The sequence below is a fragment of the Sprattus sprattus genome, assembly GCF_963457725.1.
Source record: "Sprattus sprattus genome assembly, chromosome: 3".
Lineage (NCBI taxonomy): Eukaryota > Metazoa > Chordata > Actinopteri > Clupeiformes > Clupeidae > Sprattus > Sprattus sprattus.
In genome coordinates, this window is record NC_137922.1 from 38,566,328 (window position 1) to 38,591,855 (window position 25,528).

General features: G+C 42.7%; 3 protein-coding genes across 3 annotated transcripts; 1 reads left to right on the forward strand and 2 right to left on the reverse strand.

Annotated features, from left to right (window-relative positions):
* Positions 1 to 305: 305 nt before the first annotated feature.
* On the forward strand, positions 306 to 8,997 carry mylk5 (myosin, light chain kinase 5; the record flags this gene model as incomplete). Its single annotated transcript, XM_080835479.1, has 15 exons — positions 306 to 480; positions 1,705 to 1,842; positions 2,270 to 2,305; positions 2,565 to 2,692; positions 2,856 to 3,012; positions 3,285 to 3,610; positions 3,759 to 3,838; positions 3,923 to 4,126; positions 4,431 to 4,648; positions 6,126 to 6,249; positions 6,508 to 6,660; positions 6,754 to 6,883; positions 7,006 to 7,096; positions 8,382 to 8,516; positions 8,792 to 8,997. 15 exons carry the CDS (start codon positions 306 to 308, stop codon positions 8,995 to 8,997), a joined length of 2,301 nt encoding a protein of 766 aa, XP_080691605.1.
* A 721-nt stretch (positions 8,998 to 9,718) lies between these two features.
* Positions 9,719 to 16,612, reverse strand: coasy (CoA synthase). Its single transcript, XM_080834400.1, has 10 exons — positions 16,480 to 16,612; positions 15,129 to 15,849; positions 14,518 to 14,732; positions 13,764 to 13,895; positions 12,895 to 13,084; positions 12,674 to 12,738; positions 12,500 to 12,584; positions 12,288 to 12,385; positions 11,993 to 12,139; positions 9,719 to 11,027 (listed from the first exon to the last, which is right to left on the reverse strand). The coding sequence occupies exons 2-10, from the start codon at positions 15,811 to 15,813 to the stop codon at positions 10,956 to 10,958; spliced, it is 1,689 nt and encodes a 562-aa protein (XP_080690526.1). The 5' UTR covers positions 15,814 to 15,849; positions 16,480 to 16,612; the 3' UTR covers positions 9,719 to 10,955.
* Positions 16,613 to 18,420: 1,808 nt separating this feature from the next.
* naglu (N-acetylglucosaminidase, alpha) lies at positions 18,421 to 23,155 on the reverse strand (the record flags this gene model as incomplete). Its single annotated transcript, XM_080836056.1, has 6 exons — positions 18,421 to 19,628; positions 20,351 to 20,607; positions 20,724 to 20,809; positions 20,987 to 21,133; positions 21,258 to 21,405; positions 22,737 to 23,155. 6 exons carry the CDS (start codon positions 23,153 to 23,155, stop codon positions 18,421 to 18,423), a joined length of 2,265 nt encoding a protein of 754 aa, XP_080692182.1.
* Between the last annotated feature and the right edge of the window lie 2,373 nt (positions 23,156 to 25,528).

Here is a 25,528-nt window from a genome sequence, read left to right on the forward strand (position 1 = left end):
CTCATTTGCTTGCTCTTACCCAGCCAGTGTTGTAGCTGGGAGGCTGGTCATGCAGATTCAGAGCTGATAAAACGGAAGCTATTTCCTGTGGCTACACTCAGAGCAGGATGTTTCAATGAGAGACACACAATTCACAGCTCAAAGTGAAAGAGCTTAAGAGAGGGAGAAAGAAGGAGAGAAGAGGACAGCTGGACATTTGTGGGAGAGAAAAGACAACTGGGTCAACATGGATAATGAAATAACATTTTAGAAGTCTTTTCTCCTTTTTCTTCTGTGGTGGTTTTCGAGCAAGAGGGTCCCCAAAGATGGCCTCACACAACAGAGTTCAGAAGAAAACATTTGTTTCCACTTTCAGCTTGGACCTGAAGCCTAGACGCTCTCCACAGGTGGTCACAGTTCATGTTGGTGAAAGGTTAGAGAATGGAATTACAGAGAAAAACCAAACTTTGAAGGACCATGAACAGGACAAATCCACTGCAGGTAAGGACACTGGACTTACTTGCTGGAAGTATTTTGTGTTGGGTGTAGGGTTTGGCTTTGTAGTCTCCCAGTTACTCATACGTGTAGTGCTTCACTGAGGTTCTCATTTCTGCATTCCAGAGAAATGTTTGTCTCTCGAGACAACAATGACAGGAAGCATATGCAGACAGATCTGAGTGCACTTGAAGGCTTTAAAGCAAAATTGGTTGTAGTCACATCCCTGCTACATTGTTAGGCGAGGAAGAGAGGTCATCAAGGCCCATATGTAGAAATTCATTCATTGGCATTTCCTTTTTTTGTGTGACTGGGGCTCCTTTTCTCAAAGTTCCACACACAATTCACAAGGCCCAGATGTGGGTTCATTGGCATTCCTTTTTTGTGTGACTGTGAACTGTGTGTGGAGCTTTGAGAAAATGAGCCCCTAAGCCACACGCTCATTATCATCTCTTGCATACATCTCCTGCTTCGTGTACCAGACAGCATACATGTTATCATACATCTCCTGCTCTGTGCACCAGATAGCATACATGTTATACACGCGCCTAGATTGCTGTATTAGCCGACTTCACGCTGGCATTCTTAATCAAAAGCAATTTCTTTTCAGTGGCTTCTGCCTTGAAGGACATGTAATGAGAAATGTTGTATCATTCTGTGACGGAGTGCCGTCACTACACATGAGTATGTTCTCTGACTGCCATACCAACAAGCCTGGCTCTTTGTCGTTGCGTTCAAAGTATATGTTTGGCACCCTATAGACCTGGGTTCCAGACCAGCTGGGGTGACTACGCTCTCCCTTCGCTACACATGCTAACTGTTATTTGAAAGAAAACATTATAAATTCACGCAAATACTAGTTCAGATACATTTAAAAACCTTCAAACTGATTGTTGTGAAAGTTGATGTGACTACAGGCATTGCAAAGGCATTCAGGTGTGTCTAGTTGACAGACACAGTCTGTTCTAAACCCCTCTTTCTCTGACATTATTCCTATTCAGACTATTTACAGTGTACTCAGGGACCACTTCTCAGTAATCTATTTCCTGATTTGCCTTTACTTCCAGTCATGTAATCTGCTCACATTTACATTTCCCCATTCCGTAAATATATATTCTCTGCACAAACCAAACCAAACCAAAAAAAAGTATTGACATTCTTTTTTTGTGTGTTTTTGTGTTTGTATATTCTGTTGTATGTTTGCTCTCTTAATTGTAAACACTAAACCAGACTCAAAACCTGGATGTACATCTGGGGCGCACCAAAACAAGGTCCACAGACAGCAGCAGCAGCCAGAGGTAAAACACATGTTCAACAGGCCGCTGGCGGCAGCTTCAAAGAGTCCGACAAGGGAACAGAGGGAGAGAGGTAAATACTAGCAGTCAGCTACTACACGATCTGATTGGTTTATAGGGATGCTATAGTATGACCTCATGAGGGTGTCTGAATTTCCACATGTTTCCCTTTTGAAAGCAACACAGGGTGCACTCCATAACAAAAATGTATATTGTAGATCTTCAATAAATAATCCCACTCACACTTATTACTGATAAATATGTTAATTCCTGTTCAGTGAGGTGCTCTGATGTCTTAGAAATGTGATGTTAGTTGATATGAGTTTTTAAGTGCAGACCATTCCTTGAAATAAACTGTGTCCACTAATTTCAGCTCCACCAATTAACTCCTTTCCCCTCCCATCAGATCCATTGTCATGTGAGTTCACCATGTGACCGGTGCTTGTCATAAATGTGATTAACCCAGCTGGGTCTTTTGTTTCAACCACCTGTTTCTCTAGTTGTCTGCCCCAAGACAAGAGCCAGTGTCAGCACAGGTGAGTTTTAGCTTAATGTCTGTTTGGTTTTCCTATGAGACATCAAAAACACTTTAATGAGACTGACTGACAAGCTACCTCTGTTTGCATTTTGAATCAAAATACAAAAACATTCTCCTTCTAACTTGAGGCAAATAAACTATCTTTTTAGACGGCAGATAAGAGTAATAAGCCCACACCTGAAATATCACAGTTATCACAGCGAACAAACGACTTGATGATGAGTGGACCAATGAAAAGCACTCGTTCTCCCCCTCAGAACCAGCAGTGATCTTCCAGGACCCCCCTGAGCACGTGGAGGTGCGTGTGGGAGAGGCCACTCGTCTGAGCTGCTCCTACAGCTCTCTGGACCCTGTGGCCTCCTGCTGGATCCACAACAGAGAACAGGTCTAGATTAATTAATTCATTCATTCATCCATTCATTCATTCATTCATTCACCCCCAAATACTAAAGGGGCATATAAATAAGTTATGTCCCCTAGTAATATCTACTGAAATATATGATTGTTATTTGCTGCTTGAGTGTGACCTCATGCCTTCTGTCTGACAGGCTGTGGTGAGTGAGGATCGCTCCTGTGTGAAGAGTGAACAGCAGAGCAGCAGTCTCCAGATCTCTGATGTTAGGCCTGAGGATGCAGGAAGTTACACGCTCTATGTGAGAAACCGGAGAGGGTCCACACAGCACACAATCCAGCTCAGTGTCATAGGTGAGGCTTTTGTTTTGTGGATCCTGCTTGTCAACGGCCCTCGGCCATTGTTCAAGTTCAAGACAACAAAAGGGTATGGAAATTTGAGACGTGGGGCCAGTACAGCTCCAGCAAACCGTATAAGGTCTGATGGCTACCCTTTCCGCTATGTATATGTAAATAGGTTATTTCAAAATTCTCATATCAGTCCTGGGTTGTGGTGTCCTCGGTCAATGATCCTTGTTTTTTCCCTCTTCTGGTTTCTCTTTTCTCCTCCTGATTGGTCTCTCCAGACCGGCCCCATCCTCCAGCCTCCAGCCCTTTCGTGTCCCAGCTGACCTCTCGCTCTCTCGCACTGTCCTGGTCGGGCCCGAGCTACGACGGCGGCTCTGCTGTAACCGGCTACGTGGTGGAGCTGAAGCAGGTGGGCCCAGGGGAGCCTGGAGACTGGACCGAGCTGACGAGCCGGTGTCAGAACACTACCTATCGAGTGCGCACCGGCCTTGACCCATCTGGGGAGTACCGCTTCCGTGTGCGGGCCTACAACCCTGTGGGAGTTAGTGACCCCAGTGAGGAGTCTGATTGCATCAGGATGGAAACACAAGGCAAGACATTAGCGGTGTTTACATTGTAGCCCGGTTTCTTAATGCATATTCTGTTCATTAGTATTAAGTCGAGTTAAGCTGTATTATTATATGATAAGTCATTAATGTTGAGTTAATAAATGTTGATGTAATGTTTCTTTCACCTCTAAAGATGGTCCACAGGAGGAGTCTTATGTGGATGTGGTCATTGACACCAAACACACTGTGAAAGACTATTACAATGTTCATGAGCGACTGGGAGTGTGAGTATATTGCCTAGGTCAGTCTGTTTGCTCACATCAATCACCAATTATATGATTTAACATCCTTTTTTAATTGTTCCTTAGTGGGAAGTTTGGACAGGTGTTCCGGCTTGTACACAAAGAGACTGGCCGGGTAAGTGCTGGGAAGTTCTACAAGGGACGTGGATCCAGAGAGAAGGCAGCAGCCCGAAAGGAAATTGAACTGATGAATGAGCTGCATCATCCAAAACTCGTGCAGTGCCTGGGAGCTTTTGACAGCCGCTCTGAGATTGTTATGATCATGGAATAGTAAGTGGATCATTCGGTTTCATGCACTTCCTTTATTTATTTTATTTCTTTGGTGTGGAAAGAAGGATGGTTTTACTTGCTGTCAATTATCTTGGTGCTAAACCCTATGAAGAGCTTTATGTATGAAAACAAAACCGTACTTATAGCTACAGTAATTGAAGCCTATAGTGTGATTTGTAATGCTAATGCAGTCTGGCCTTGAGTTTAAGTTGTTTTGGTACATATTCAAAAATGACTTGCACAGTTTATGCTAATGGTTAGCATCCAGAGACATTTAGCATGGTGTCAATATTCATGTCTGCAGTATTGCTGGTGGAGAGCTGTTTGAGCGCATCATGGATGACAACTTTGAATACACCGAGCCCATCAGTGTGCGCTACATGCAGCAGATCCTGGAGGGGATCCAGTATATCCACAAGAAGAGCATCGTCCACCTGGACCTCAAACCTGAAAACATTGTGTGCGTCAACACCACTGGCACCCTCATAAAGATCATTGACTTTGGGCTCGCCAACAAACTGGGTAAGGCTGTGCATACCACTGTGTAAAAGGGGTCTGCATACCAAGTCATGTGAATTTAAATTTTTAAACTTTTCTTCTAGTGTTCAATTGAGTAATATTTTTACAAAGTGTATGCTGGGGAATCTACCTCACTTTTACACCAATGATTTGAATTATTTCAACTTTATGGTGCACATAGACTGTGATGTGTGGCTGGTTTCTGTATGAGAATCCACACAGCTGATCTCTTTTAATAATGGATACAGTTGGGATTGAAGTTTTATGTTGACAAATGCAGTGATATACTGTAGCTTCTGTCCTTTTGACCCATTTAATAGTGTGTGGTGCTCATAATACCAAGCTCATTGGATCAATTCTGTAAGACCAATACATGCATGCTCTTGCTCTATGGTAAGTCTGGTCCACCTTTTGTACATGCGTGATAGGTGAACATTCACCCTAGTTAGTTCAGGACTCTGGAGCTGCATATAGGTAGGCCTATATTTATTAGACAAACAACAACAACGATTGCAATTGGGCTCCCCTCCCAGCACAAGGCTGAAACTGAAGGCAATGATAAAGCCATCGCACAAGGTTTATATGGACAGAAGTTTAGCTTTCAGCAGTGATAACCACGTGGTGGGATTTCTCATGTCCGAGGCTTCCTGTCTTGCAAGGATGGCAGTTTTGCACAAGGTCGGAAGAAGCACAGTTCCCTTCTTATCACCTCTGGTCTAAACATGCTCTTGTACATATGCAGACTAAGTGGCAGCTAATATTCTAAGATACACACACGCACAGAAAAGCCACATCAGCACATGATTCATCCAAGGAATATGTAAATACAAGGCACTTGATTATTATATTCTTAAGTAATTAACAGTGTTTGGAAATAATCTCCATCAATGTGGAACAGCGTTTGTGTAATCTGGGTGCTCATCTGCCTTGTCATTCTGACTGAATAATAGAAGTAGAGAGATGGAGATATAGAACAGATATTATCTGTGAGCTTTGTTTGCATGAACAGGAAGGGGTTGGTCACATGGTAGGCCACATAGTGGCATAATATGAAAGCAGGACAGATGCAGCACTAAAGGTCTATGTGGGTGCCGTGGTTGGATGACTCATCTGATGCTCATGTGCAGACATCCCCCTGAGGGGAGCAACACCTCGACTCTTGTAAAGCGCTCTAAATTTACAGTGCAGCAGCAGCACAGTCACACACTGCTGATGGTCGCCAAGTGTGATCACACCATGTGACTCTCTGATCACACCATCAGAGCCTCCACAGAACTGCAAAACGCATGCCCTCTGAAAAGGTTTGCTGCGATTGCTGCTGTCCATGACCACAACTTCATATGTTTTATAACTGACTGTTCAGTTCACTGAATGTTCGAGCTGTCCACCACCTCTTAACACATGTCTGATTCTTTCTGGGTGCTTTTGGTGGGGGGGGGGGATGCAGACTTATTTAACCACTGTGGCTGTTTTCCTTCAGATCCGCACAAACAATTGATGGTGATGCATGGGACCCCTGAGTTTGTGGCACCAGAAGTGATCAGCTATGAGCCTGTGTGTCAGGCCACGGACATGTGGAGCATTGGAGTCATCTGTTACATCCTGTAAGCCTGAAATCTAAAATTGTGTTTACTCAGTAATTAACCACTTTTATATAAACATCGTCAGTCAGTTCAATTTGAGAGGGAAGCAATATAAGGTATGTTTAGTTAAGCATGGCTGCCACCTGCTGTTGAAAGTGAGCAAAAGTACAATACTGATACGCCCCTATAGGCACTGTCTCCTTCTTCTAGTCCTGTACGCTTTTGTCATTTCTCTCCTCTTCCGCTCACTTGCTTACCCTCCTTTATTGTTTCATCTAGTCTGAGTGGAGTCTCTCCCTTCCAGGGGAACAGTGATGCTGAGACGCTGGCTTCTGTGACCGCAGCCTGCTGGGAATTTGACCCTGAGAGCTTTGAAGAAATCACAGACGAGGCCAAAGATTTCATCCACTCCCTACTTAAAAAGGACAAACGGTCTGTGCTGCAGTCATTAGTCATTCTATCTGTAGACACACACTGTAGCTGAGTAGCACCTATCTCTTTTTGCTAATATAAATTTACTTGCAGTGCGAGAATGTCTTGTGAAGAAGCTCTGGCTCACTCCTGGATGGCGTCTTTCGCTACACCGGAGCTACGTACAACCAAATCTCTCAACAAGGGCAAGATGAGGAGGTTTCTTGCTAAACGAAAATGGAAGGTAGGAGGAAGTAGCATTTAAAGCACCCTTGAATTTAAAATGAAGTATGTCTATCTATTTAAATAAATACACTTTTTTTTTAATTGCTTAAATACATTCTATGCTTTTACATCTAACCACAGAAAGCTGGGAAGGCAGTGCTGGCACTGACGAGGATGGCCTTTCTTTCCAGCAAATCAGATGGATCAGACTCCCCAAACACTTCTGTTGATGGTAGGATGCATGTGGGTCTGCCCTTTAAGCAAGAGTAGTCACAGTAGTGTCACTGTCTCCGTAAATGGCTATTTCCTCTTTTTTTTTGGTTCAGTCAAGAAGAGTAACATGTTTTGATCCTTGATCTTATCCATTAAAGCCCCATTATGTGAGAATTGGTATATTTTGCTACTTAGCTCCCTCTAAAGTTGCGTTGTGTAGCTCACCTCACACCACTGTAATAAATACAAACTGTTTCAAGACCCCCTAATGGACAGTGCTTTGTTGATGAGCTAAAGGATATGGAACCAAGCAAAGACAAGGGTAGAAGCCAAAGAAGCGAAATATTACAGGATTTTACACAAAACATGACTCCTCATGGTTTGGACACACTTGAGGATTTGATGAGCAATCATTTACCTTTCAAAAAGTACGGTGAATAACTCACTTGTCAGATCCAGAGATGTCCACACATTTTTATTTTTATTTTAAATAAAGGGTTTCCTTTTTGTGCCATCTAAACCATTCCCTATAACTTCCGATTTTGTGGATTTTCTTCTAGGCCAGTCTGCTTAACTTTTCAGACGGTTGAACTTGTAACAGTCTTTTTCATACACCCAGTGTACAGTAGAGTCAAATATAAGTCTGCAGAGTCCTCAACTGAATATTGCTCCTGAAAACAAGTGTAAAGTTACAAGATAACTAAAGGATGACACTCTTAAGACAACAAAGTCATGGGGTTCTAATACCAGGCTTAGTTAGGTTTCCAACCCCAGTGTGTTTTTTACAAATAACAACCACCTGCCCATCCAATGTAGTAAATATTTATTTATCCCCCCTTGCTCCAGCCTCGCTCGGACCTCCCACTCGTTCCAATATCCATTGCATAAAGTTCTTTTATGGTGTCCATCCACTGATTCTGGGAAGGAGAATCAGATTTATACCAGTTCCGAGTTATTGTTTTCCTAGCTGCTGTTAGGAGTATCTTGGTCAAGTACCGATCCTCTGGTAGTACATCAGCTGTAATGTGGCCCAAGTACAAGATGGTACATGTCAGAGGTATTCCATACCCTAGTACAGCAATAAGTACAGCATGTACCCTTTCCCAAAAACATTTTTATTTTTATTTTAAATAAAGGGTTTCCTTTTTGTGCCATCTAAACCATTCCCTATAACTTCCGATTTTGTGGATTTTCTTCTAGGCCAGTCTGCTTAACTTTTCAGACGGTTGAACTTGTAACAGTCTTTTTCATACACCCAGTGTACAGTAGAGTCCCTAGAGCTTCCTATTTGTGTGTTCTTTTAGAGCTGAGCCCGGAGGCAGAGGAAGCCGTCCAGTCTCTGGAGAAGAGCCTGCGGAGTGAGCCACGGTTCCGCTCTGTCCTGAGCGACACGACCCAGCCAAAAGGCTCGACGGTCCGCCTCGTCTGCCACATCCAAGGTACAGAACCCAAACATGCAGAATCACTTAACGCAGCCATGTGCAAAGCATCAGGGAAGATGTAAGCTTGAGCTGGATCACATGAGCCATCTCATGATGGGGGAAACATGAGTTTCAGGACTAATCAATCCAATTAACTCACCATGCCTGAGTGGGGAAGGGGCTGAATCCAAGCATACCTGAGATGCAGTGGACTGATGATCTGCAGCAGCCTGTTCTGATTTAAGGAAGTTGACTTTGTGCTTTACTATGATGTTGACATTCACTATTCACAGGGTATCCTGATCCAGAGGTGGTGTGGCTGCAGAATGAAGATCCGGTGCAGGAAACGCAGCGGGCTCAGATAGAGTACAAGGAAGACGGCACCTGCATGCTCATTCTGTCAGACGTGGAGCCACAGGACTCTGGGATCTACAAGTGTCGTGCCACAAACAGCCTTGGGGAGGCGCTGTGCTCTGCCCATCTCAAAGTGGAGCTGTAGATGGCAGTGTTCTCCAGCACGGCTCCTGAAAAGGGAGCACCCTGCTGTCAACAAATGCAGACGGACTCCTAAAGTCTAGGAAGGTGTCGTGACTAAATCGGTCTTCACACAGTTCATATTGTGGTTGACAGAGGAACTGAAGGAAGAACATGGAACCACCATGCATTTTAGTACAGGTACATTTTTAACTGTATAATGATAGATACTGTTTTAAACATATGCTAAACACATCACCACTGTTTTAAACATAGGTTAAGCACATAACCACAGGTTGTGCTGGGATTTGAGGGAAAATGAAGTTATGCAATGAGTTATTTAACGTCCACATTTCTACACACCTCTCAGTTTAGACCACTGGGTTACTGTAGGCAGGTGTCACAACCACAGATGCATGGGGAGCACTAAAACTATGTATTTTTATATAAACTAACTTGTTCGTTCAGCATTGTATCAGAGGAAGGAATAGTATATTTTTAATATTTGTCAAGACTACGCGTGTAACTGCAGTGTTTTTTATATGAAGCCTTATAAGTGCACTTCTGAGTATTTTAGCAGAACAAATAAAGATTTACACAAGAGCATTTCAAATGGGCAGTTTGGTGTTTCTGAAGGAGAGATCTTCAGAACTTTGTGGCATAGTTATGGTATACATTGTTTGTATTTTGAAATAAATATGGACGACAGACATTTAATACATTTTAATGTTGCTGTTTTACTTTATAAGACAAGTAATCAACTAGGTACCTTCTTCCAAATAATCTTTGTTCAACTAGTATGCATTAATCTCTGAAAAACTTGAAAGTAGAAGCTTGATAAAATATGAAATAAAAACTGACATTGGTCATCTGGAAATCTCTCCAGCCTTGTCACAGTGAATCATTTAAAAAAAATAGAGCTAGGACTAAGCCAGACTACCTTCTGAAAAACAGTATTTCTGTCTGGGCCTCATGATGCCAGATTTCTACGAACATGGAAATGGCTGACCAAGTTCTCAAACCTTGTCAGCGAGTCCACAGTAGGCACATTAACATATGCAGTTTCTGTTCGGAGTAACAGCATTCTGATATGGAGAAACCAAGTCCATGTGGGTTTTAAGACCTCTCTTGCTAGTGTTGCATGACCGATCACCTTTTTGTGTGCACCTTTTCACTATGACAAAAACAGAAATTCAATGCCACAAACCTCCTGAAAAACAAGGGCACTGCTGTACCATATCCTGAGTACATTGAGCACTCAAACGCTGAATGGTGTTTTTTTTTTTTATATAATTCCTCAAGGCATTGTATTTAAAAACGGAGATACTAAACATTTTAGAACATGAAACTGACTCTGATTAGGTGAGTCACTTGAGAGCTGTATGTAGAGCAAGAAGAGGCAGTGCTGGTTGCCCAGCCAGGGAGTAATGGGTTTCTAAACCTTTTGGGAACTTCTTTTGCAAACGGATGTGAGAACAGGCGAGATGTCAAAGTCTGCTTTCTATTCAAGTCCAGCACATCCCAGCGCAATTATGATCCATCTTGTTTAATGGGTTGTTGGAATATTGTCCATAGTCTTTAGTATGCTATATAAAGAAATCTAGTATTTTAGTGTAAAGATTCGACCTTGGTAGCAAGGACTTCTATGGGCCAGCCTGTGGAATACACACTTAAAATAAACATCTATTACACATTTTAAAATTAGGCAAAAAAAAGATGTGTCTGGTAAAAAGCCATGAGGGTCAGACTCGGTTTGTTTAGAAGTAGGTGAGTTAAAGGCTAATTCAAATGTTATTGGATATTTGGCTGGGGTTAAAAACAAGTGTTCCTTTCACAAAGTCCGAACACAGACTTTTGGAATCCACCAGTATTTCTTGACTGACTGGGTGGGGGATGGGGTACTGGAATATTTCCAGTATTTCAGAGCAGGTTTGTGCATCCAGCAGAAAGCAGCTGGACATGTGTCCCATCATCCTCCCTTTCTTATGAAGGCAAGCCTGTCTCCTGCAGTCTCTGTTTGATTCGTTGCTGCAGCAGGTCCCACGCTTTCTGTACCTGTAAATATGACACATACACAAACAAAGGTGAGACCAGATCATACAGCACTCTACTGCAATCTCATCAAATCCAGGACTGATCCAGTAAATCACTCTTTAGAGCCTTGGACTTCCAAACACTACATCAGGGCCTATAAGCATATTGGGCACTACAGGCATATTGTCAAATCCTGATTCACCTTCACTGGGACTGTGGATGAGGGGCAAGTTTGAATGCAATATCTCTTATACATTTAAAATCCATAACAATGGCAGATAACAACATGTAATACTGTAGAAAATGAATTTGTATTCCCACTTAAGTCTTCCATGCGAGCCAATTTCCACGTGTTTTTTATTCGCGCTTGACTGCATATTACGGAGTACTACGAGAGACCGTGAGGACTGCCAGCAAAGATTTCCAAGCACCCTGAGTGTTTATACCTTTTCCTATTACAGTTTTAAGTTAAATTGAGGAGACTGTTACATCAGCTAGATAACTAGCTATCCTTTCATGCAAATTAAACTCTGCCATTTAAACCGTTTAAAAGTGCAATCAGCAATTCGGTCATATACTTTTTGTCAAATTCAGCAAATTGCGGTCCCCTCAGCTGTCTGTTCAGCATTTGCACTCCAAAAAAAACTCAGGTGTTTGTACACAGCCCTGGTTCTGTAAATAGGAAATATAGTGTCTCAGACCAAGCCATAAGCAAGGATTGGCTGTTGACCATAAATATCAAAAATGCCATTTAAAAATAGGTTATTTAATAGTTTCCTTAGCTAGCATAGCAACTAGGAAACCATGAGTACAGTCTACATGAGTGAGATGAATCTAAATATGAGTTAATTCTATAACATGCATCTGCACTGTATTAATTAATAATGAATGAATGGATGAATGGATCAATGAATGGATGAATGAATGAATGAATGAATAAATGAACACATTAATGAGAAAAAGTCTGCGATGACGTGACGGATCACCTGTTTCTGGGTGTGGTCTGGCTCCCATAGGGTGCACAGCACCACGTTGGCATGCTGAATCTGCTTAGCGCTGGGCCACTGAGATCGCAGCCGCCGCACGGCATCCTCCTCGCTCACACCATCCCGCTCCACAATACGCCGGACCGCCTGACAGAGGGAGAGGGGTAGAAGAGTGATGAGAAGATGAGGTCACATGTGCTCATAATTGTGAGCTAAAGATGACAAACGGTGGTGTTTGAGAAACAGCGAAGGGAAGAGAGGGAAAAAAGCTTAGCTGCTCCAGCAGCTGGAGTACCTCTTCCTCTGGAATGGTGGCGACCCACACTTCATGCACCAAACTCTCCCAACCCGCCTCCAGCAGCACTGCTGCATCCACCACACACACGGGTTGGCCTGCGGTCCAAAGAAAACACATGCTCACAAATGGCTGGAAGGTCACCCAATTATATTAGATAGATGTGATGACTAGAAAGGCGTCACACACATTTTGAGAGTGTTTTACCATACCTTCTTCTTTAGCCTGTTGTATAAGTTTTTTAACCAGCAGTGCAATTTCTGGCCACACAATATCAGTCAAAGCTTTCAACCTTTCCTGCAACACAAAAACACAAACACATACATTTGAGCTTCACTCAGCTTTGACATAAGCTTCCCTCTTTTATAAACCATTCAATACAGTACCTCATTGCCAAACACCTTCCTGCCCAACGCCCGTCTGTTTATGGTCTTATCCTCATTCAGTATATCTGAAACAGAGTATCAAACTGTTCAAATTGGTATCAGTGTATGTATTAAATGAATGATTCAGATTATATACGTCACAACCTGACTAGAAGACTTCAACTGTGACATTCTCTACTGATCTCTACGGTCTCCACGTCTTCTCCAGAGCACTGCCTCACCTGCCCCAAACTCCTCCACCACCCTGTGGTAGGCGGTGGCCCCAGGCAGGTATGTCTCGTGGCCTAGCTGGTCGCTGTCGATGCGTGCAGCACCCATAGCCTCTAGGCGACGGGCGATGGAACTCTTCCCACTACCACTGCCCCCTGTCAGCCCAATCACATATGGAACGAGTGGGAGGTCCGAGCGAGGCTGGAGCAAGGGGGGATAAATAAATATTTACTACATTGGATGGGCAGGTGGTTGTTATTTGTAAAAAACACACTGGGGTTGGAAACCTAACTAAGCCTGGTATTAGAACCCCATGACTTTGTTGTCTTAAGAGTGTCATCCTTTAGTTATCTTGTAACTTTACACTTGTTTTCAGGAGCAATATTCAGTTGAGGACTCTGCAGACTTATATTTGAAAATGTGTGAATTCGGGCTGGGCTTTATATATATATATATATATATATATATATTATTCATTCAATCAATTTGAATTTTAGTTTTTGAACAATTTGAAAAATGCCAAAATTCACAAAATTGGGATTAGTGCTTCCTCTTCTGTCCCTCAGGCACCAGAACCTATCTGGAGTTACCGTGTATAGTAACAACCATAGACATAGACTATTTTTGAATCATGTTTTGTCTTGAGTTCATGAAAAGAATCGTTGAAACAAAAAAAAAAAATCAGCATTTGACTTTTTGGCCATATCGCCCAGTCCTAACGTGACTGTATCCTTTTGCCAACTCAAGCGTTGTCACTGCAGTATAATCTCTGTAAAACTACAATCACACTAAAAATCTCTGTCTATTTGCACGTGTTACTGTCAAATACACCAAATACTGTATAATATAAATAACTGTCTAAATTTGCATAAGCGCGTACCTTGGGTGGGATGAGCAAGGTGCCCAGCAGGCGGGAGCGCAGACTGGAGGAGCTGATCTTCTCCTCCTCGATCTCCGTGTGGTGGGCATCCTTTATCAGCTGGATCTCATACAGCACCAGCTCTGGGAGACCCTGAGAGCAAATGGAAAGGCGTAAGGTTTGACATCAGGTGTAGGTATTTATCGACTTTAAGACTGGCCACTGGGTCATATGCTTGTGAAATAATGCTTTTTACTTGATTACTAAACAATTCTGACATGTTGTGCATACCATGCTCCCACATACTGCTGTCTTCAACTAGTACTTTTCCAAGTATCTGGCTCGGTTTTGCCTTGAGTTGTTTCACGGTTTGAATCTAATCGCTTGTGTCTCACATTTTATTACCCTTTATATTTATACAACTTATTGTTTGGTTCCTTTACTGAACGTACAAGCCTATTTAAAAACAAAACATAAGAAAAGACAGCGATGTCCAGTAGGTTCTTCAAAGACAGTGATAATTTGACTCTGAACTAGTTGAAACACTAGATTGCAAAGATTAACTCTTAACCGGTAAATCATTAATGATGTTCCTCCTGAACAGCAACCCATGTGGGCATACCCTGAGAAGGGTGAGACAAACACTGAGGCCAGACTCTGCTGTACTCACTGAATACCTCAAAGCAAAAGCTAATAATCCTGGATGAAACCAGTAGAATGATGTCTAAAAATAACTTCCTCTTTTCTCAGTATAGTGCTTTGAAGGCAAACATACATTTTCCAGACGCCTTTTGTTCACTGCCTCGCCCCCTCTCTTCGTCTCCTCGCTGACCACAATGCATTGCAGCTGGGGGTCTGTGATGGAAGGGCCAAAAGGGTCGAAGAGCGGCACAATCTCATACTGCAGCGAGGGCTTCACGTCCCCCAGGAACTCCTCCAGCCTCTGCACGCGCTGAGGGTACGGCTCGATCAACTCTTTTAACACCTTATCTGCATGAGGAGAGAGAGAGGATAGCAGGGAAACAACACATTAGCTATGCGGTGAGGGGAGATAAGAGAGGTGGATAAAAAGACACTGGCAGGAACGGGGAAGAGAGGCACACACACACTCAGTCAGACAGACAGGAAGCCAAGTCAATTAAAGTATCTGTGGTATTTCACCACACGAAAGGCCTGTTCAAACTGGTCAGCCCAATGTCATCAGTGTACGCTCAATGGCAGTAGGAAAACAGCTCACAATGTAACCAGTAAACTACACAAACACAAGTTCAGCATGACTATTGTGCTCAATGGCAGTAGGAAAACAGCTCACAATGTAACCAGTAAACTACACAAACACAAGTTTAGCATGACTATTGTACAGGTTTATAGGAGGGCCACACTCACTCTTTAGTAGTTCTTTATCCGATACCCCAATGAGGAAACGCCTGTTGGCAAGGAGACAGGAGATGTTCAACAGGGTCTTGTGGGCACCGTGGAGGCGGTCGAATGTTCCTCCGACCACCACATCACTGAACGTCTCCAACTGGGCCTTACTCTTCTCCTCCACCTCCTTTTCCTCACTTCTCTCCAGGACCTGCAGCTGTGGGTGCAGCAGCACGGACCTGAGGCCAGGGTTACACACATAGCAGTGGCCAGTGTACTTCTGCAGGCACTGAGCCACCAGTGATGACTGACCGGGGTCCTGCGGGGCATAGTCTGTCAGCACCACCTCTGGGAAATGGGAGAGGGACTGTGGGGAGGGGAAGGGGTTAGCCCCTCCATTTGAACCCAGACTAGCCACGCTGGGTTGCCCTCGCATGTTAGTCAGCAGCACCCGGACGTCGAGATGGCCACAGACATCGGCAGCGTCGCTGTACAGGTGGGAGATGAGGCTGGAGAGATCAACCACGGGGGGGATGTAGACGGGCCGAGCTTGGCCAGAGGCGCCCAGATTCAGGCCTGGGTGGAAGTGAACATACAGCGTCCGCTCTACAATCTGGGCAGCAGAGCTCAGGACAGGTGCAATGCGCAAGGGTAAGGTGTGCAGGGGGGATGTGAGGACCAGTATGCCCGTGCTGAACATCGACATGGTAACAATGTTCTGAGCAGACACTCACAGCATTACCTGTCAGGGGAAAAAATGACATTACATTACATACAATTTATTGACTACAATATAAAAATACCAAACACAATTATATTTAAATCCGGTTGCTTGCAAGTACAAAACAGAGAATTCATTATACTTCATAATATTTGTATTCTATGGGCAAGCATAACTACAAGTTTTGAGCACGCTTGAACTTGCTGACTTCAATTTAATGTAATTTCCAATGTAATGTCAGTTAACTGTTCAATTGAACTTGTCCCCCATAAAAGAGCATACAGGTAAACTGGCGTGGCTATTTAAGGTTGTGGTATACGTTTACGTTTCTCAGCGAAAAAGCCAGTTGCTGTTTTAAGACAGTTACTGTAGAACATCACGTTATAATTAACTCCTTTAAACGACAACAGTAACATTTTGATACTTGTGTAATGTGCCATACCTTTCTCATTTTAACAAGATTACACTAGCTAGTAACCTTCCTAAAAAACAATTAGCCCTCTGAGCTAAAGAGCCGTTCCACCAATCCTATGATCCAGACCAACTAGGAACGATAGCTACCTAGCCAGCCTGCTAGCCTCTTAGTGGCAGATCCATAGACAGTAAAAAGAAGGGCAAGCCAAATAAACTCATTGATGTTGTACACATTACCATGTCGAGAACCAGCAGAATCGTGCGATGTTTCAGCAAAACGTCCTGCCCCTCGTATCCTACATTATTAACTAGTGTTTACAAAGTTAGCTAACTCTCACTCGGGTCTCCTTCCGACTGGATACTGTCCATTTGACCTAGTGCCCACGTGATTGCGTACTTAACGTTTATTGGACATATCGAGAAGTAAATTCATGGCCTTCCGGGAAATGTAGTCTTCTATGATGGGACAGACATCGTAAAAAGGCGATCTAAACATATAAAATAACAAATTCATTTAAATTCACTTCATCACCGCAATGGCCAGAGCATTTTTATGATTGAGAGGTCATGTAGGGGTAATCTGTAAAAGTCTTATTTGGAAGTGTAATGGCCTAAAATACACACAGTATAATAATTGCACCTTCTATAAAGCTATTAAAAAAACCGGCAGCGCTCTTAACCTCCTCGGTGTAGACTATAGGCCTATACTTTCCAGATTACCCTGATCATAGCGCATAATTCTGAGATGACAGGCAGATCCCTGCAACCATCGTGCTGTTCCCGCTGACTCAAATGTAACTTGGCCTATTGTTGCATAAAAGGAACAGGTGAAATATGATGAAGTTAAAGCAGTGTGATGAAAAATAATGATGTTACAGTCATGATCACAGCAAAGTGGTTGTGGTGTAGCCCAACATCACACAAAACAGACCAACATGGACAGTATGAAAAGTATGGCTTTATTTGACAAAATATAAAAAAAATAGCATTTTCTTCTCAATTACTATTCATATTCACACTGTAATACACTGTAAACCTATCACTGTTTTGACTGGTCAGTAATTAAGGTTTGGGAAATTACAGAGGTTCAAATATGTACAGAAACAGCCCCACACACATACATAAATACACACCAGACTAGCCAATTAATGGCTGCAATTGAAATCTTGTGTACAACAGAACAACAATTCAAAGTTCATCAAAAGATACATTTTTCCAGCCAGTAAACAAAAGCATATTGACCTGACAAAAACACCAATGCTCTTCTTTGCCATAATCTTGAAACTAGTCAGACTGAGTTTACAGAACACTACCCAAACTTGGCGATATGAAATAGATTTCCAAAGACTAGTCACTGTATATCTGGTGTAAGAGCTAAGTCATTTTAGTCCCATGGTGCACATGCAATGGACAACAATTACTTAAAATGAATTACTTAAATTGTGCCTAAAATCAATGTTTCAATCAGGTGTACAGTATTTACAGTCTCCAGTTGTACAGTACATTTGTATGATACTGCAGTTTGAATAAAAACTTAACATTCCCCTGAATTAAAATGTATTAACCTGTGCAGGTCCAGTCTGATCTTCAGAGACACTCTTGAAGCAGTAACAAGGAGGTTTAATCCTTTCTCCAAAAAATAAGATTGTTATTTTTAGCATATCTACTTGTCTCACAAGTACAGTCAGTCAATTCCCTGTAGGAAACAAAATGAATAAAGTGATATTCAGCCCTAGGTGAAGACAGAAAATACATATAAAAGTAATAAAAGGCCTCTGAGGTGTTGTTACTCCCACTGTCTATTACAACAGAATAAAACCAAGCAAAGATGTCTACCAGACATTGGTGTATACAGCTACAATTTCACCATATTACAAAGGTCTCAGAAGTCTCATTCCACCCAAATATGTGTGAACACTTTTAGCCATTCATGGCAACAAAAGTTATCAGATAACAATGAAAGTTTACCCAAATGCTGTCAATGTCTATCCTTTCAAGCTGTTCATGGATAGCAGCTGATATTTCCCAGAGTTCCATATGCATTTTGTGGTGAAAAACAAAAATTATTAAAATAAAAAATCCATTGAAATGGCTTTAGTTGTGTTTTATACTCCTTAAGAAGTTATGGTCATTGGAGGTACAATGAATTACCTAAGACACTGCAGCTGGTCGGTTGTTTCACGTTAACCTCTTTAGTGCTTGAGGGTAGTATTTCAGGAAGATCCTCCTTGCAATGTCATAAGTATTGCCGAGTGGTTTAAAGGGGTATTTCCGCTCATTATAAACAAATCCTTTCTCTACTTGAAATACTTCTTGGTTGAAGGCATCTTGTCTGAAGGGTCTGCCTCGGTCTAAACATTCCACCAGTGTGTTGACAAACAGCCCCCACCTCTGGGAGTAGTAGTCCTCCATGAGTCCACCCCACTCCTTGTTGGCATAGTCCAGGATGTTACCCTCTGGTCCCCAAAGTGTGAGCTGGTTTCTCGCATTGATATCATACAGCTGAGCCTCCCTCTCATTTAATCCCATAGAGCGTGCATTATCAAGCCACACCCCGAGTAAGAAGTGGTAGTTACTGGACAGGAGGCGGTCAAGCTCAGGCAACAGATCATACACGAGTACACCACCTGCAGTTAAAAGCTCTGGAAGCTTCTGCGCCTGAAAGGCGTCGCGAATCTCCCGATAGAATTCTGTGGTAAGCAGTTGGAGGGCCTGTCGTGTGACGTCCACCAGGTCATAGCGGAAGGTCTCTGTGGTCATCAGCGTTGGGGCTGCCTCAAAGAGCAGCCGCCACGCCTCGTAGAGGTGAGCAGGGTTGTACCATATGTCGGTCTGCATGTGTAGTGATGGCCGGCGCACCAGTGGGCTGTGGTTGTGGTTCTTGTATCCTGCCACGGTACAGTTGTACACGCTTCGGAACAGCAGCCGCCACGCAGCACCCAACTGCTCGCCCATGTTGCCATAGCGTCGGGCTGCATACAGAGACACCCATTTGAGCAAGTTAACGGGTTCCTTCCGCCAGGCGAGCTCGCTAATCAGCTCGTATACTACAGGATTCTGCTCGATGCCCTCTGGTGCCATGCCAAGTCCGACCAGCGTGGAGTTGGGGAAGCGCAGCGCCTCAAAAGGTCCCAAGTTGACCTGCTGCACTGTGCCGAACATGCCGCTGTTCCCACCAAAGTTGTGCAGCATACACCAAATGAAGGGCTGTCCATAAAAGGACTGTGTGAAGGAGAAGGCTGGCAGTGACTCAGCAAACAGGTCCAGCACAATCATTCTCCCCAGAGGGACACCGTGCAGCAGCGCTTTGACCTGGGCCGGCCTCCAAAATGCTGTGTCAGAAACAAACAACCAGCCTTGCATCAACCAGACTGCCTGTGGGTCCACTGCAGAAGAGAGAAAGAGAGAGGATTACAGACACAATGTTTGTGAAGCTGTTTGTGCCTCAAAGACAAGCTGGATTGTGCTCAGCCCTGGCAATTATTAATCAGATATGCCATAGCTACAGCAACTGCTAAAGCAGAGACAGGAAGACTTATGACACGATGACATCAAGAGGCTAATAAAAATAACTGGTGAAAAATAGAGCAGCAGAGCCAATAACTACACACAAACTTAGTTGTTAGCATAGTTCATTAGCCAACTTTGCAACTGACTGGATTGATGAACAACAGTTTATTTATGACTAACTGTTACATGAACTCCAAGCAGAAGCAACTCTGCCATCTTGGGTTTATGCAGGGATTGTAGTCTGGAAATAAGAACTGTTTCTGAGGCTGCTGTTAGGAGTCCACCAATCAGTAACCACCGAAAAGTGTCTTAAGGTATCCACCAATCAAGCTGGGGTTCTCTGGAGAGACCCCTATGGTATAAGTGAGTCGATCTGTTTGGGGGCATGCCAGAGATGGGAACGAGCATGCGACGTGACAAGATAGGAGTGAAATTAAAAAAAAAATCTAGAATGTCACTTTTGGGACAGCACTTCAAGAAGCCTCATCAGGTCACATCAGATTAGAGGTGTAACCATTTGATTTTAAAAATCAAACAAAATAAGTTAACTTGGTTACAGCTACTACAATTATTTGTCTACCTAAGTGACCATGATTACCTGAGGTCATGGTGGTGAAGACTGCGTGACTGACAGAGGACAGGTATGCAGGGTCAGAGGAAGAGGGCGTCATCTCGTTAAAGGTGTCTGCGCCATAAATGTGGTCAGTCCCAAACTGCTCCACCATTTGGGACAGGAAAAGCCCCCCAATCCTCTGGAAAAGGGGGTCCCGTGGATCGAGCAGGTAGGCGCAGGAGTAGGTGCAGTTGAAATGGCTCCATGGGTTGAGCTTTGTCACGTTTGCCTTCGGATAGAGTCTGCAGAAAAGTCAGAAAAGGTCATAAGGCCTCCTTCAGTTATACCATTACCACCCAAATCAGTTTGTATTTTAACATGAAAGTGCTGAACTTATTTGCACATCAACAAAAATGACCTGTTGATTCCTGGAGGCACAATCCCAGAGAAGGCTGGCAAAACAGGAACCATTCCAAGAGCCCTCATCCGATCCAAAATTTTAAACTGTTCAGATTAGTAGTATTAGCAAAAATAGAATCAGTTAATAAAAAGTGGATCAGATCAAGTATATTGTCTTAAATAACTTCAAGTTTTTTTTCAAGGGAAAAACACAAGCTATTATAACTAAGGCACTATTGGGTAATGCATTGTTGATCAAATATTTCCTGAAGTGTTTCAAACCTGGAGATGAAGCTGCTTGACATGCCAAGACTGGGGAAGTGGGCCACCCCATTGGAACAAGTTGCCCATGCGATTCCAGGCCAGGAATGCTGGACCAGTGAAAAACTGATCCATCTCAGTCTGGTTCAGGCCAAGGGACAGGTACACCTGACACATAAAGACAAAACAATAAATCATTTGAAAGTGCATTTGAACGTATTCAGGAGTAATTAAACCTTATGATGGCATTACAGGACCACTATAAACAACACATATACCTTAGATCCATTACCTCTTGCCACAGGGCTTCTTGCCCCGTATATGCTAAAGGCATGTTAATACCATTGAGTGCCATCCAGTCGATCTCCCTCTGCCATCGTGGCCAATCCCACCACACACTTGAGTAACTCTGGGTGCACACATTCTGATAGTACCTAAATCTGTAAACAATGAGAAAAATAGGAGAATTTGCTTTCTTCCACAGGCAATGTCTTTGGTAATTAGCTTGAGCTGAGCCAAACCATTTCTAATTGAGAAGATTACCATCAGAACAACTGACAATTTTTAGGCAACAGACGCGTCGCCTTTATAATTATCAGTAGGCCATGTAGTAGAGAACCCTCCTCTGCACCTGACTGCAACGAATCCCTAGAAGCACAGACAAGCTAGAGAACGTAAATGACGAACCACTGGGGTCAACTAAGAAGGGTTAAGTGTCCCAACCGCTTCAAGCGTACCATGTCAGAATTGAACACAAACAATGTGCTACTTTCACGGGCCGCCACTCGAACAAAACAAGGACCTCGAGTTTTGCCCCTAGCTATGCTATATCTGAACACTCTCCATGATGCTACAAATAACAGCCAATGCTTTGGCATGGAGCCTGGCTGGCACAGTTCAAGGATCAAATTGGCATTCACAAACAAAAATGCAAAGCTGGAAAGAAGCCCACTCTACTAGGGCATTTGACGCCTAATTTAAAATCTCAATATTTTAATGTACTGAAGAAGAAAAAATAACTGACATTTATAAAATGTGAAATAGACTATAGGTAACATTAACTGTAGCCTATTACGTTGAGCTGATGTTGCAGACCATGGTTCTGTAGGGCTACAAACTGACCAGGTATATTAAAACATCTAGACTAGTCCTACCAAAGTGGCAACAATATTCAATCAGATGTCATGACTGCATCAATGACCTGACTGTCAAACTAAAATAAGGTTGTGGCCGGCTGGGGCTTTCAAAACAACTTGTGAGTTCTGCCTAAATAAGTAACCTAGGCTACATAATCTGACAGTTACATCAACAATTCCTAGACCACCATGGTGGGATGTTCTGCACAACCATACCATGCCTGAATAGCCCACATAGCACTGCTGCCTGGTGCGGTAACTATATTTTCATTGATGGCATCTAACAATGTGTGCAGGCATGCGTAACACTACTTCAAAGTTGGCTACTGTGGCGTTTCAGTGTGCCATTTGAGAGACGAGTTGAAGACTGTTCCAGTAACAATATGCAACCCCATCTAAAACAACAATTAATCCTAAACCTGCACCGTGGACTAGGCAACTTTTTGCATATGTTTTATGTTTCGTTCCATGATGCGATGATGAGACTTCCCTTGCCATTAGTTACATTCCCATGCACGGACAGAAGACGTTTGACTTGTGGTTTTGTTGCACTTTGGCAATCAAAATACACAGTAGGAACTGCCTGGATAAACTGTCAATATGCGAAGACAGAAACAGACAGTAGGCACACTCACCTGTGCTGGGTACTGATACGCAAGACACCGGTAAGAGTAGGCAGTGGACGAGGAACGTGCAACTGATTCCCTGACCAAGATATGTGACAATTACAGAAATACTTCAAATAATTATATATCCCAGTAGTCACCGCCACCCCCGTGCTTCCAATAGCTACGATCTTGTTATTTTTCGCTGACCGGAGTTCACAAACGTCCAGAGTGTCGTTAGAAAACGTTCTGTTGACCAACACAATGAATTCTCTGGATCTACCACCAAGAACACGTTTCAGGAGTTCAACCACAGCTTTTGCCTGCGTCTTATCTGAGGCTTGAGGTTTGAGATGCGATAAAGTCTGGTATTCACAATCGCCAGGATAAAGGAGTGACGCGAAAACTACCAAGACGAAAGCTGCAAAACACCGACATTTGTTTTTCATTTTGTTAGTATTTGCCAATTTAATTTATTATACGAAACGAAAATACAACTTCTCCAAAGAGAAATGCGTTAGGTCGGTGGTGGGAAACAGGAAGCATCTCGAGTTCTCAGACAAACATCCAATCAGAATAGGCCTACCCACAGCCCTTTCAGGCAGAACCAATAGAACGTTCCAAATTGAAACAAACTAAGTAGTATCAGTTGCTCACATGATGTGCAAGTGAGAGTCCAATTAGTATAATTTGGGCTAAACTAGCTTACAACTTGATAAAACGCTTCGCGAAACTGTCTGTAGGCCTGTTCTTTAAGCCAACTGCACGACAGGCAAAATACAAACACTATAATGGGGATGAACATACCGTTCTTCCTTGATCGTCTGGTAAAGAATGCAAAGATTTTTATATTTTACAGTTGTCTCTGACTGAATAGGTCCTGTTCCCTAAGGTGTCTGTCCAACAGTTTGATGTTTTCTATTATATATTTATTTTGCATGAAAGTGGATTTACAAATTAAGTTTATAGTAATTGTATAAGACTATATTAATATCACATTTATGCAATGTCGTTGCAATCCGCCCCCATTAAAATGTATATGCCTGCACTGGCTAATATTATTTGTGGTTACTCATAATAGACTCACTCCATATCTCGAAAGGATAGACTACAGTAGACTCCGCAAACTTTCTGTAGCCTTTACTGAAACCGACAGCTACATTACCAACCGTTGCTGCTGCCACCTGGTGGCGCTTGAAGGCAACAGTATGCACCAATGTTACCACATTGTATATTTGGTATACATTTGTGTAGGCAACTGACCAATGCAGAAAACTGTAATTCTCAAACTTGTGGAGCAATTTGTATCCACTCTTGTATATGTATCATGTTTCATGTATATACCATCAAATATGTATCATGTATATACAATCTTGTATGTATCATGGGATCTTGTAAGTATCATGTGCTACAAGACATTAACAATTTCAAGACTGAACATGTGACCAAAATAAAATTGTACCCTAGTCTTTCCACCTATCTTCACACAGATGTGTTCTATTCAAAAGAGACACCAGCCTTTTTTATCAGTAACAAAGTCTTATGTCCATAGTCTGGAAGGGCCAGTATCCTTGTCTTTAGCCCTCCTGAGGAGAAACTGCAACTATTTCCAGCAGAGTGAGCCCTACTCCTTAATATGACAGGGAGCTGAAGTCAGGTAAGCCTTGGAAGGCAAAAAAACACTACAAATATGATACAGATCGTGAACACTTAACGTTTTGTTTAACCTTGTATAAATAAAGGACAAAAGTTGTCTAAGGCCATGTTCCCACTGCATTTTAAAGATTTCACATCTCAAAATGTATGTTCAGTATAGATGAAAGTGATGAAACTAGGTATATGCTAGGTATATGTCAGTGGACCTACCTTGAATTTCTTTTTCTTTTTTTCTTTATTCCAACTATTCACAAAATCTAAAATGAATCAGTATGGTCGGCTTTAAAAATCAAATGTCTTTTCTTTGCTAATCCATTCTATACAGCACTCTTCACCTGTAAATGGTTCTTGTCAGGTTTATTCCTGGATCCTTTGTTCACAAAACTGATATATAGAGAGAGATGAGAGAGATTTTAATTTGTTGTTACAGTCATGCCCTCAAACTAGAATCTGTTTTTCATTAAATTGTTCAGGAAAAAAGGATTTCCAGTTGTGGGCTGGGACTTGCACCGACCTGCACAGGAATTTGTGTTGTGTTTAGGTAAGATGTAGAACAGGGTAACCCTCCCTCCTAGTGCCAGGCAGAGTGCATGTGTGTATTTGTTTTTGCTGGGCAACAGGAAGGTAAATTACAGTTCCAGGGATATCCTCATTTGCTGGTCCATTTGAGATTGTGGGCGCACAGGTTCAACGGGTGAGAAGGAGTTAACCATTACTAAGCTACAGATTACACCATTCACCACACACAGGAAACATTAAGTGACAGCCATTATATGAAAGTTTATAGTTTATATTCTCTTTTAGTTTAGTGCAGATATAGTACATTTTCATTAGTATGTGGCTCCCTGGGTACTGAATACATAACCTCTGTGTTGTTCGCACCTTTGTTCAAGCATTTCTCTACCATTTGACCTACAGTACCATCAGAGGACATGAAACAGACAGATACTGAGACTGGAGTTCTCATCAATCCTTCAGGCACATGTTGCATCCTCCCCTGTGTTTAGTGGCTGGTGGGAATTGGAATGCATGTGTGCGTGTGCATTCGTGTGTGTGTGCTTGTGCATATGTGCATGTGTGTGTGTGTGTGTGCGTGTGGTGTGTATGCATGCATGCATGATTGTTTAGGTGTAATTGGCAGCGAGTCTCAGTCCCCAGAGAGATTA